The following is a 14,115-nucleotide window of genomic DNA, read 5'->3' as shown; positions in this document are numbered from 1 at the left end:
AAGCGGTCAAAGTCTGGCTGTACTTCACAGCAAAAGATGCAAACTCAGCAGCCTGCAACAAGTGCTTTAAGCTGGTACTGTCATACTGTCAAAGGAGGTAACACCTCAAATCCGATGAAACACCTGGCGACGCATAGCGTTTTTTTTAAAGCTGAGAAATGCGCCGTGTTTGATAGCTTTCTGCGAGACCTCACACCGGCACATCTACTGCGGGTGTGGTGCCTGTTATCGGACCCGGAGTTAGCAACATCCCCCAAGAACCCGAAGAGGAGAGTCCTGGCCCCTAGCCCTGCCAGTGTAGCAGAGATGATGACGGATGATGATGGCAGCAGCAGCCGTTCTTGAGTAGCTTAATGTTGTTTGTGTGTAATTTACGTTGAGTAGGCTAACCACGTTATTAAATTAATGCATGTAAGGTGAACTAGCAAACACCGTCGTAGTTACATGCGGCTGTCTTCTTGTTTGATGGTAGATGCTCCCTTCACCCTGGCCAAAAAGGCTAAAATGACCAAAGAAAAAGTGGAAAACAGTTAAACATGAGAGGTTTTGGACAAAGTTTGTGGTTTTTTTTCCATTGTTTAAGCACTGCTTCCAGCCAAGAGTGATACCATATATGCCCTATAGCTGCAGAAAAGGCTAACATTGTTATCTTTTTACAAAAACAAAACAAAACAGCTGAACATGAGAGGTTTTTGGACCAATTTTGTGTTCTCCATTCTTTAAGCACCGGTTTGAGCACCGTTTAAGCACCGGCACCGTTTCAAAAGTACCGGTTTGGCACCGGTATCGGATAAAACCTAAACGATACCCATCCCTAGTCGTGACATGCTTTAAGATTACCAGTGCCACGTGTAATAGACTTCAGCATCCATATACAATAAGGTTCTTTTTAATGGTGCAAACCATCATTTCAGATCCTCAGCATCTTTTAGATGTTGAGTTCAAGTTTCAAGTTTTGTCAGGGAAAAGGTTTGAGGTCTCTGCAAAAACGAATACTAATAAATTCAGACTGTAATTTTTAACCATATCCCTGTCTGTGAAGGTTCTCAGTCATCCAGGTTATCGTAGTCTAAGGAGCTTCTGAAAAGTGTCTGTACTTCTTTTTACGTTGCTTGAAGACGTTTCACCTTGGGGAAACGTCTGGTTTGAAAGAGGAGTGAAAGAAACCATCTATGTCCACTGTGAACGGCCATCTCTGAACAGAGGCAGTGACTTGCGATACCAACTGTCTACCATTGAAAATCCAGTTTTAAGATCCCTTTCCAGACGCCTTAACGCCCGCTCACATCCTGGGCCTTTTGACCTCAGGAAATCACATGATATGTGGGTTCACACCCATTTATTTACACCTTGGCTCATGTGATAAGGTAGAGGATCAACAGGGGGTCCATGTTTCTCTTGGGGGTCACTCCCATAGGGCTTAAATCTGGGACTCGCCACCATTTGACCCTAGAACTGAAGAAGCTTCTCGGATGAGAGGTGAAACGTCTTCAAACAACTTAAAGAAGTCCAGACGCTTTTCTTTCCAAGCTCCTTAGACTACGATGACCTGGTTGTTTTATGGGGACAGTGAGTCTAGTACATGCTTCTCCAATATTAAATTAAAAAAATGTATATATATATGTGTGTGTGTGTGTGTGTGTTGGACTATTGCCCTCAAAGCAGATCGCACTCGGGGAAAAGTTTTACTCTCTATTACTGACATTATTGATAAGCACAATCTTAATTAAGCACAGTAGCAGCAGCTAACAACAAACAAGAACAACTACCAAAAAACAACGATGACGACAGTGACGATGCCCCTAAAGGCTGAAGCAGAGATCAGTGCCAGATGGCTTTAAACACACAGAGAGCTCTCATTGTACAGCTCCGCTCTGCTGAGCAGAATTCGAGAAGGTAGGGGGATTGGCAGGGGAGCAGGAGGAAAAGCAGGTTTTGCTTTGTTTTGGGTGAAATTCCCTGGACTGTTTCCTCGTTGCCAACAGCACTGGCAGCCTGAGTAATTAGTGTAAACTCACATTGTGTGAATGGGTGTGTCTGGTTGTGATGTGTATTTGTGTTTTTGTATTTGGATAGGTGTGAAGACAACACTTGCCTGTGGTTTAAACACGCTTTCCTGTCTTGTTGTTTATACTTTGCTTTCACAGTTCATTTGAAGGCAATAAAGGAAACATTTACAACTGAAACTGAAGGTTTTATTCTCTCTGGCAACAACGTCCCACTGAAGGCCAAAGGACACATTAGCTCTCAGGCTTTAGCTCTGCGTGCAGAGTGATTAAATATCTGTCTGAACACTGTGGCTTTGTAGACTAAGGCACATTTCATCTACACTGGAACCTTTTATCTGTGACGTTATCATTAATGAAAGGCAAAAATCAAATGTAAAAATTATTAAATATCTGTGGGATATCTGTGGTCCTTAGTTTGTGACATTTAGACCAAGCACAACATTAAAACTCAGGTTATATTCCAAAAATTTCAGTCCTGTTCCCAAAAGTCAGAAGAAAGTCATGTGCCGTTTATCATCATTCAGTTACCCAGTAATTTGTTTTCATGCTGTGTTTAACATAAGTAATTTTCCAAATATGCAGCAGAGCACAAACGAGTTGGCAGTTTGCAGTCATTTGCTCCTTATCTTCAGGTCAGTATGGCTGCTTAATCCCGTTAGGATTTACTTCATGCAATATTTAAAGCTAATCTGCGGGCAATTTATCATGTTATTGTTTTGATGGTAATTATCATCACTAATCTCTATGACGAATACATATACATCATCTTCACCACCTCCAGTTTTTAATGCAAAGAAACCAGAGAGGAAAATGCTGGATTATCATTGCAGCCAATGCAGTTCTGATACAGTAAAAGAGTGAATAGCACACAGTGAGGCTGAAGTAAGTCTGATTAAGTCAAGGATGGAAATTTAGATCATGTGCAGGATCAGTGGACCAGTCAACCAAGAATTAAAATAAATAAATTCAATCACTGATTACTGTGGGGAAAAAAAAACACAAAAAGTAGTCTGAACTCATGAAAATCTGAAAGACTGTAGCTTGATTGTAGAAGACAAGAATATATGCATAGTCGTATCATAAGAAAAGGTAAACATGATTCCCACATCAAGGCATAATAAAAATCATCTGGCCCTAGCATGTCTCGCAATGAGGTAAATACAACTCCCTACGAACAACAACACATCACATACGAATCTGTGCCACTATTAACTTAACAAAAACTGAAAATGCAGAAACAGTGTGTGAAAACTCAGTAAACTCTTACTACTTCCATAGAAATTAAGATAGCTAGTAGCAGCCACTTGCTGCTAATCAAATGCACTTCTCTAACTGATCATCAGCAACTGTGAGCACCTCTATAAAAGCCGGTCTGGAACATTCGGAGCATCTGAACAAACTGCACTTCTGGAAAAAAGTCCTTTGAACAGATGAGATCAAAGTGGAGACGCTTGCCCATAATGCTCAGCACCATATTTGGAGACAGCCGAACACCAGCAGACACACTTCATACTGATAGGTAGTGGTGTGATGATTTGAGCTTGTCTTTGAGTCATAGGACCTGGCAGCTTGCAGTTGAGTCGATCACAAACGCGTCTCTACACCAATGTACTCCGGAGTTTAATGGGAGGCCAAGTGCTAAAGCTTGGCTGAAATTGGATCATGCAAATGGACGATGATCCCATGCTCAGCAGCAAATCTGCAGCAGAATGACTAAAAAAGAAACTAATGGTCCAGGCAAAGTCTAAACCTGCAGTGGGCAACTCCAGGCCCTGAGGGCCTGTGTCCTGCAGGTTTTAAATGTGTCCTTGAACCAACACAGCTGAATTAAATTGCTAAATGACCTCCTCAACATGTCCTGAAGTTCTCCAGAGGCCTGGTAATGAACTAATCATGTGATTCAGGTGTGTTGACCCAGGGAGATATAAACCAGCAGGACACCGGCCCTCAAGGCCTGGAGTTGCCCACCCCTGGTCTAAACGCTAGTCCCTAAATGCTAAAATGCTGTGACAGGATCTTAAGTGAACTGTGCATAAATATGTCTACAAACCTAAATGAAGTGATGCAACAATGAAATATGACATGTGCTGTTGTCTATCTCAGGGCGTATTTGCCTCATTTTAAGATCTGGGCAGTGCTCGATCTTTTTGAATGATGTCCTGATGTGCAAAACCTTAAATTTGACAGATGGTGTGCTTTCATTTTATCATGACTGAATATTACAGGTCCCTGTTGACTTGTAATAATAATAAATTCCATCTGTTTTGGCTTTAGGAGCTTTTGAAAAGTTACAAAGTCTACAGTTTCTAGCTTCGATCCCCTGAAAATCAAACCAAGTACGGAAAGATTTAGAATGAGCCCTGCTAAATAAAACTCAATATAAGATCAGAGGATGGAAATCTATGACAGAAAATGCTAAAATATAGTTTTTTGATATCTATATATATTTAAGGAGAACCTTATTAGTGAGGCGCATAGGATAAACTTGTATATAATGGCCCTTTGTGCTGTTGTTCACTATAAAGATGTGGCCTATGGAAATTTGCATTATTCATACGGTAGTGCTTGAACTGATGAATCTAGGGCCACCACTCTGGCCAGCTGAGGCTGGTAGTGATGAATAATGCACAGTTCTGGTAAACACTTTCCAATAGTGGCTCCTGGAGGTAAGAAGGGAACAGGAGCAGATGTGGAAGGTAAAGTCCAAAGCGGTCCCAGCGGTAATAGGAACATTAGGACTAGAAGAGTGGCTCCAGCAGATTCCAGGCACGACATCAGAGGTCTCTGTCCAGAGGGGTGCAGTCCTAGGAACAGTTAAGATGCTGTGCTGAACCTTCAAAATCACAGGCCTCTGATAGAGGAGCTCAGCTTTAGGAGCACACACACATACCACCTCCTGGGGGGTGGGAGGGAGATTCATAATTTATGTTTCGATATATGTTTAAAATCACTACTTATTAAACTCAAAAAGAGCCTTGAACCAGATCTTGGATGTCATTCTTGAGCCACTTTGTCACATGTCAATTTTTTTATTGTGACGAGAAAACTGCTAATTAAGCTGCATTAAACTGACAGAAATAGACAAACAGATTTGTTTCGAATTGACATCTGTGAGAAATTCAGTTGTCAGCCACAGGAACAAAGCCACAACCGATGCTGATGTATGAGCGCTGCTTCAGCTTTTACTTTGCTGTCGTGTATACAGCATAAATGCATTTCTAAAGTTAGCCTTCAATGTCCTAACAACATCTAATAACATCAAATGTTTGCTAGGAAGGCAAGAGCCAAGGGAAATGGACAGGAGGAAAGTGGGAGGGGGACTATAAAGAAAAGAAGCATGGGAGAATAAAGACGAGCTGAGGCACTGTACAGTATCTCTTCCTGAGGACAAAAGACGAGGAAACAAAAGAGAATTAAAAAGACACACCAAAGGAAGGCAAAGAGAGGAGCGCTGTTACAGAAGTCATCTTTTATTGCCACGTAAGAAAGTCGTATATAGAACAATGGTGATATACTGTACTGTCAGATGGCAAATCAACAACAAAAGAAGAACAAAAATATCCCTATCAACCCCTCCCCCCGCGAAAAAAAAAGGAAAAATAGACAGTCATAGCAACACTATGGTAATATATTTCTTGGACAATACATCTGCTATATTTCTCTTTTTTTTCTTAACAATATCTGAATAGTACCAAAATACAGCTTCTTCATAACTTAATTCCACAAATTATAAAGTCAGTAAACAGTAAAAGGACAATGGGGCATCACGGTGCATATTATAAGCTACTCTGCAAACAATAGTGGGAGATGGAGGCTCTACCATTAAAAAATATGCTTTACTCGTTACGCATAAATGCAGTGTTGGGGCCCTACTTATCCATAAACACATATGCATAAGTACAACAAACTGGTCTGGACATCAAAAATAGAAAACCGGACCTCCTATAAGTAACTTTGTATGTACTGCTTGATTAACACTAAAATGAGTTAATCAGTGACTTATTCTATAAAAGGATATACTAATGGATCATAGTTTTACTGCAAATAGCTTGTTGAATCTTCAAAACTGATGGAAAACCCTTTAACTTTGGGCCCTAGCAGAAGTCACTATGCAGATTACATTTAAATGCACTGTCACTGAAGTATTTCTTTGAATCCTAATAGCAATTAGATTATATTTAAAATTACCTTCTGATAAAAACCCTACATATGAAATCCACCATAGTTGCAAACCATAGAAAAGGGGGTCTGCTGTGCTCATTTCAGGCTCCATGTATTTATTCTTGGACTTCACTAGAGTAGCCTGATTCACAGCTCAAATAATCAATACATATCTGATTCTCAGCTAATACACGAGCCCCCAGTTTATCTACTGTTTGAAACAAGCCTTTTTAGCGCCTGTCTCTTTAAGGCCAGCCTCCCTTATAAGCTAACTTTCTTCTGATTGGCTGTCCCTCCCAAATAAAAGAACAACAGTAGGTGGGAGGGGCTTCTCTGCCCTCAGTAAGCCCTAGATATTTGATTTCCTTGACATCATACAGAACAAAAAACAAAGCTGGCTTACGGGGATTACTTTCACATATGCTGTCCTCATTAATTGATACGTGGCCCCGGTTTAATATGATAATTGTATATACATGACATAAAATAAGGAATAGCGTAATTGGTCCACTTTAAAACAAATGTTGAGCGTTACTGGACAACAAACACCGCATCTCCTCTGCTTCTGTGCATAAGTAGATAGCTCCAGGTGGAGAAAACACTGCACATAAGGATTGACGCTATACAAAGTTGTAAACATAGTTGACGAGAACCGTCTTTGATAACACGGTAATCTCGGGATGTATGGTCACAAAGATGCTGCTTTTCCATTAGCTGTCATGTTTACAACACTACTAAGCCCAGCAAATAGCAACAGTAAAGAGCAGAGAAATTAAAGAGTGGAGAAAAACGTATCTTGTGTTTGAGCCCTTTTGTGTCATTCTGATGAACTGTACATATCCCATTTTGCAGTCTTGACGACCCTGCTCTGTCTTTTCTTCGGCGAAATGAGCACGTCGCGTTTTTATCTGTTCTAATTAAAGGGTGGGGTTGGGGCGGTCTTTCTTTACTACTGTGCCACTAAGAAATTAATATATACAGACAGCTGCGTTTTCCTGATTTAGACTGACATCAAGAACAATCCATGCTTCACATCTTCAGCTTAAATAGGACACAGTGTAAAAATAAAGCCCAAAGGAGCTAACACAATGTTCCAGTGCACATAGCCGATTTTGATGCGAGAATCTATCGAGCTGCATGTGCTGCAGTAATAATCAATAATTTGAGCAACGCAAAACACTAGAAAGAAGAGTTTGTGTATATGTGTATATGTATGTGTGTTTGTGTGTGTGTGAGATCCAACAAATTGTCTTTGATTCACAGCTGTTAGCACTCATGCGCCATGCACCACCATTTTTACTGTATCAATAATTCAAAGCTTCTCCCAACTATTGACATTAATTTCCCTCTTCTGTCTTTGTGCGCCTCTGTGGACTGTGGAGTCCCTGTTGCAGCATCAAAGCTCTTTCCCACATTTCTTCGGGTTTTGGTGATTAAAGACCACAGTGAGAACTAATAAAGCCCCCTGGCCACAGGCCCCAGTGCAGCTCCTCTTCTGTCTCTTACTGAATACCCTTTGTAGATATTTTGCTGAGCGCTTCTATCTAAAACTCTCGTTGCTCTGCTGAACAGGAGAACTTGTTATTAAGGTAACTCCAAAAACAAGAGAGGGGAGGGAGGGCTTTAATCCCCAATTTTTATATCCCAGACGCATTCACCTCCTTTTGTCCTTCAGTGACGCATGTGTGGCCCAAGCTCTTACAATACTCAGTTTGTGGCTGCTAGTACTTTTCTAGGTTATTTTGTAAGTGGGTAAGTTATTCTTTGCTTGCCTGTCAGCTCTTCCTTTAGCCCCTTTCAACACGATAGCATCAATTCAATTCATTTTTATTTTATTTAGATAGGGCCAAATCACAACAACAGTCCACTCAATGTGCTTTATACTGTAAGGTAAAGACCCTACAATAACAAAGAGAAAACCGCAACAATCCGATGACCCCTCTATGAACAACTACTTGGTGACAGTGGGAAGGAAAAACTCCCCTCAAACAGGAAGAAACATCTGGCAAATCCAGGCTCGGGGAGGGGCAGCCATCTGCTGTGACCAATTGGGCGTGAGGGGTTGGAGATTGTTTATCAATATTAGTTCTTGTGATCATTGCTCGCTGCTGTTTACTGTCAGTTCATCAATAAATTTGTTTAATGCAGCAATGATGTCACACTGCACAACTTTGGGCCAGGCCTACAGGGCAGGCTGGGTAAAATGCTAACAATGCATTAATTAATAAAAAGCAGATGACACAGGTAGTTTACTTTAACAATGGCAGTCTATCAAGACCAGCGAAAATTTGCAGGTCTAAAGCAAATGCAGCAAATGCAGTTGCCAACACCAGAATTTAGTTTGATTAAAGTGACTAGCCAGATACACCTCACTGGAAATTATATATTGCAGGTCTAAAATCGGTTGACCTATTGCATCTACTAATAAGGTAATTAATGAATCTACAGCACAAGCATTGCTGCAGTATAACCTCAGAGTAAACGCTCCAATAGACTGCTGCCTGCTCACACCTCTGCTGCTGACCAATGTACCGGTGAACCACTGCACCCTCTAACTTAGGTCTGATTACTATAATTAGATCAATTGCGCCTCCACTCTTCATTTAATTTCCATCCAACCAGTGAGAAGAAAAAAAAAACAGTAAAGAGAAACCTTTAAACTGTGGCAGACTTTGTGAACACAGCTAATAAGCTACAACCCAGTTTCCAAAAATATTGGGAAGCTGCATGAGAGGTAAATAAAAGCCGAATAAAATGATTTACACATAATTTGAAAACTACATTTAATTTGAAATACTACAAAGACAAAGTATAAAATATTTACTCTGAAATACCTTTGTACAATTTCCTATTAGGATTAGAATTTGAAACGAGAGTACAACTCTCATGCAAAAGATGTACTGTGCAGCTTTCTGTTGGTCAGCACCATCAACCCACAAGTTAATGAAAACTTCCACACTTTGCACTGAATTACTTTTCCCTATGCAGCAGTTTTAATACAGTATAGATTATTGCAGTATGTTAAGTCAGTACTGACTGTAAAAAAAAATTGCACTAATAAATGAACTCTTTTTTAAGCCTGCAGACTACCTGTGTCCTTCTGCTCTGGCATTTTTTTGTCTGGCTGACTCGTCTGATGAGGAATGTCAGACATGACTGCCTCCTGAACCCACTCATCTGTGGCCCTGACCCTATCAACCATGACACAGCCAGCTCAAACAAATTCCCTGCTTTCTATCAGGTTTATTTGGCTGTTACAATGAGCAATGGGGGAGGTGGGGGGTTTGTTGGTTGCTTTTTTGTTTGCCAACTGTTTCCACCGTCCTACGAATTGTTCCGCTGGCTGCTTTCGCAGAGCTGGATGAGCTTTCAGAGATTTGCCAGCAAGAGGTTGCATGGAGGGTTCACATTTCCACATTTCTGCCTTGCTGGATTAAGCCAATTGGGTCTGATAATGCACGTCCAGCAAACACTGACCTGTTTCTCAACTCTGTCCTAAACCACACAATCTGCCAGGAAACAGGAACATATAAAGGGGGGGGGGGGGGGATCCTGCATAGCATCACCAAACACAAATATATATATTTGTATTCTTATGAATCCCTTTTAAATATGACTTTGTTTGAATTTGACTCCTTCAAAGACAATAATCACAAAATCATCCGCCAGGGTTGGATGTACACACACACACACACACACACACACACACACACACACACACACACACACACACACACACACACACACACACACACTTTGTGAACAGTGAAATGTGTGCAGTGTTCAACAGGACACGCAGTTGTACAAAATAACTTTTTTCTGGAATCGCAGACTCGATTACTTGGAGTTGCTGCAAGAACTGTGTGCACGGGGAAACCAATCACGTTTATCAAGGTAAGGTGACTTAATATGACTCGCTGTTTTACTGTGCCTGAACTACGCTGTTACAGAAAAGATTCATCGCAGCCCCATTTTTGTTTTCTCTCACATATTTACTCTGAAGGTCTTTCCCCTTAGACTGACAGAGAAAAGGATAAAAGGAGGGGGAAAAACTGTAGAAGAGGAAAGGATGAAAAGAAATAGATTAAGAGAGAAAGGCTATGTAAATTTATATGTATATATATATATATATTTATATATAAAAAGCATAATATCAGTTATCGCTACAAAGGGCCAAGGTCTGGAGTTTCACAGTCTTTCATGTACAACAGGCGCAGTAACAGTACCGACTCTTGGTCTCTCTGCTGTGATGACACCTGCCGCTCGGCACTGTGGGAACACAAGGAAAGCAGAGTCCACCCTGTAATGTGTTCGCGACATGCGTGTGCACGTGTGTGTGTGTGCGCGTGTGTTAAGTGTATAGGTGACACATTTTAATGCTCTGATGACTTATTAAATCCTGTTCCATGCCTTCAATCTGGCCTCGGGTTACGGTCACGTGATCGTGAATGCAGCAGGGGGCTCCACAGCATGAGGGGAAAAATATCCCCTCTCATAGAGCCCCTTATCTATGCGCTCAGCTGGCCTAGGTGTTTCTTCTCGCGTCTGACTTAGAACCTGCAGTATTACTGTAGTATTAGGTTCTCCTTTTACACCTCCATCCATAACGTGCCCAAACTGCTTGCAGTGCAGCTGATGCCGGCAAAAAACTGTCTCAGGTATACGCTGATATTCATATCCTTTACTCTCACAAGATTGTCACGTGGCCCTCTCCCTCTCAGGTTTTCCTACTTTAAACACCCCCCGTTTTTTTTCTTGCTTGTTCTCTATCCAAAAATGCCCTCACAATCTGTCTTTGTTAGTGGGATGCTGTCTGCTGTCAACTGTGTTTACGCTTCTGCCAAATGCTTCTCATTTTTAGTGCAGTCTGATCACTTAAAAAGCATCTTAATTCGCTGAATTAATAGAGGTGGATGAAGCACTTTAGAAGACAAGATTTACATGATAACAGTGGCTGCTGCTGCTAATATATCTTACATGAAAAAAACAAGCAAATAGGCTTTGAGAAACCCTTAGAAGATTTGGCCTATTTGCCAGATTTAAGGGGATTTATTTTTATGTTTGAGTCATGTAACCCAGATAGATTCTTACAGCTGGTTGTGCCGGGTTTCTTTTTTTCAGCTGGAGCTTGAGTACAGTTAGTGATCTGATCGAGACTAGCTTCTCGTGGCAGTGCCTCGCGGGCGACAGCAAGGTGTTTGTTCTTTGCGCTCCTTTTGTGGCAGTTTTAGGACTTTTTAAATCCCAGAGCTCTGTAAACTCTAACACGATGAGAGGTCAAAACTCTTACATTTGGTCCACTTTGTAAAAATGTCTGGGCATGTCTCATCTTTGCACACTCAGAAAAAGGAACAAACACACAAAGTCTAAATTAAATTAGTCATTTTGTCCGCTTCCAGCGTGATCATCCTCACCACGGCTACATTAGAACACGGTTGGGTTTTTTTTTTTTTTTTTGCACTATTTATTAATTCTTTTAGAGGAATAGTTCAACAGTTTGTTGCCTGGCAACCTAGTGTGAAGTTACTTCACAGTTAGTCTGACACATACCCCCCCACTTAAAACCACAGGATGTCCTTTTTACTCTTAGGTTTCTTTTTTTCCAGAATAAATAAAGTAGATGTAACATCTTAATTAGTGATGTTTTGAGGTCCCTGAAGGCAATTCCATTATTGTTCGATTGCACAGAACTGGGCTAATGGTTCCCCCTCCTGTTTCTAACATTCATTCCATATATTTATTTATTTATTTAGGCTAGGTTAATTATCTGCTGCCTCTAGCATTAAATTTAACACACAGACATGTAGAGGTGGCATCAGTCTTCTCATATACCACATAGCATGTTGTCTAAAATGTTTTTTAAATGTGCAATTTAATGTTTTTTGAAAACTTGAAGATGTTTCCTGTCTGTGCATGGATTAGATTGGTCTTTTTGATGTAGCTGCCATTACTAAAAGTCAAAAATGTCACGTAAAAGAGCATTTTCAAACATATTTAATTTTGATGCCAGTTAAATCCACTGGCATCAATAATTAAAAACCCTACTGTGTGGTAACTCTGCGTGAGAAAATGTGTCTGTGTATTTCTGAATGTGTGCATTTGCATCGTGCAGATGCTTCATCCCGGCCTCCCTATCCCTCCCCTGGGTCAGCTGTCATCACACAGACGAGATCAGAACAAAATAAAACCAGTGCCACAGCCTCCGCTCTCTGTGCTGGAGTTTCTTGTGGAAAAGGGAGACCTTCAGCCGCACAGCTCAAGGAGGTGCGTATGAAAAGCCACAGTACAAAGCCCTCATGTCTGCAGTCCAAAGCCCAGGGCCCTCATCGTGTGTGTCTGCTGTAAAGCCCTCGGGAGATTTGGGTGTGAATCACGAGGAAGTGTTTTTTCTTCCAAACCCTTCAGTACTTTGCTGGACAGATGAGCATACCTCTTGTCAAGAGGTTTATGGGTAATTGCCGTATTTCTCATTACCCATGATGCTTCAGTGCCTACAGCTGATCCCTTATATTGCTTCTCAGGTTTGGTTTGTTAAACCAATCCATTTTTTTTATCAGCAGTTTCCCATCTGAGAGCAGTCGCACTGTAATTCTCCAATATCGGTATCATTATGGAGTAGATATTAGCTGTGAGACAACATTCTAATATCACCACAAGTGTAAAGACATCCCTGCTCTGTAGACTCTTTGTTAGTATGGTTACAGATGCCACCTACTCGGGGGCCGTCCTTTTGACAGCAAAGGTCTTTTAGAGAGATTTCGTCGTGAACTTTGTTTGTGAAACAAGGACCACTCGGACACAGTAAACCAACGACCCTCGACTTCTACACACAAACACACGTGAAGATCTGCACGTTTGAACATCTCAAGAGCTGGTACTGTATCTCCACTCAGAGATTACTCGTGTCACCACTCCACATGCATCCTGTTCCTCTCTTTTTATTTCTTCTTGTCTTTCTCTCTCACACTGTCACCTCTGTCTTGCTGTTGGTCACAAAGTAGGGCTGTGTGGGGAGGAAGTGTTGGCTGTGGCTGTGGCCTCTAGTGCTGTGGAGCTGGTTCGGTTCCAGGATGGTACACTGAGGCCTCTTGTGCCCGTAGGTCTTCCTCCGGCCCACCGTCTCAGTCCCGTCCCAGCCCTTCAGCCCCAGCCCCATCGCATGTGAGGACGCAATTGTGTTGGAACTGTACGCCAGTGGGCGGCCCATTGTAGCTGAGCCGTGGCCAATGACAGTCTCAGCAGCCCTGGAGATGCCCAGGGATGTGCCACCTGGCATGGTCCCCGCCATGTGTGCCAGGGAGGTAGCCCCAAGTCCTGGTGGCTTGCTACTGTGGCTGTGAAGATGAGTGTGAGAGCTGTGAGAGCTGTGAGAGCTGTGGGCAGTGTGACCATGGCTGACTTTGGGTTTCTGGCCGTTTGGCTTGTGTCCCCCTCCTCCTCCAGCGGCTATGTGCCGTTCTGTCGGCAGGGTTGAGACAGAGGAGATGCTGGGCATCTCGGTGACATAAGTGGCCACTGGCTCTGGAGTCAGTGGACCCAAAGAAGTCATAGGAGTCATGGAGGTCATAGGGGTGAGGGAAGTCATAGGAGTCATAGAAGTCATTGGGGTGAGTGAGGTCATGGGTGTCATTGAAGTCATTGGGGTCATGATGGGGTTAATAGGGTTGGCGCTCATAGGGTTTGAAGCCATGGGGTTGGTGGTCATCTGAGGAGTCACTGATGACATGTTGCCCATGGACGCCATGGACGGTCGGGAGTTGCCCATGGGCTGCAGAGGAAGTCCTTTTGCTGGCATCTCTACCATCAGGCGACGCTTGTTGTACAGTTCGCCGTTGTACTTGGCAGCTAAGGGAGAAGAAGAGAGAGAGTAAGAGAAGCAATGAAACACTAAGTGGGAACAAATAATTGCTACAGAGCAGAGCTAAAATCTTGAATTAAACAATAT

At 42.1% G+C, this 14,115-nt stretch overlaps 1 protein-coding gene across 1 annotated transcript in view; it reads right to left on the bottom strand.

The window, feature by feature from the left end:
- Window positions 1-5,503: 5,503 nt before the first annotated feature.
- The window catches only part of shisa9a (shisa family member 9a), a 62,029-nt gene continuing 53,417 nt past the window's right edge, over window positions 5,504-14,115 (bottom strand). The window contains exon 4 of the mRNA XM_063481539.1: window positions 5,504-14,015. Coding sequence (XP_063337609.1) covers window positions 13,132-14,015 — 884 coding nt within the window. The 3' untranslated portion in view covers window positions 5,504-13,131. The remainder of the gene's footprint in view (window positions 14,016-14,115) is intronic.

The sequence above is a fragment of the Pelmatolapia mariae genome, linkage group LG8 (genome assembly GCF_036321145.2).
Source record: "Pelmatolapia mariae isolate MD_Pm_ZW linkage group LG8, Pm_UMD_F_2, whole genome shotgun sequence".
NCBI lineage: Eukaryota > Metazoa > Chordata > Actinopteri > Cichliformes > Cichlidae > Pelmatolapia > Pelmatolapia mariae.
The sequence above is the reverse complement of the archived record's forward strand: the minus strand, read 5'-3'. Positions and strand labels throughout refer to the sequence as shown.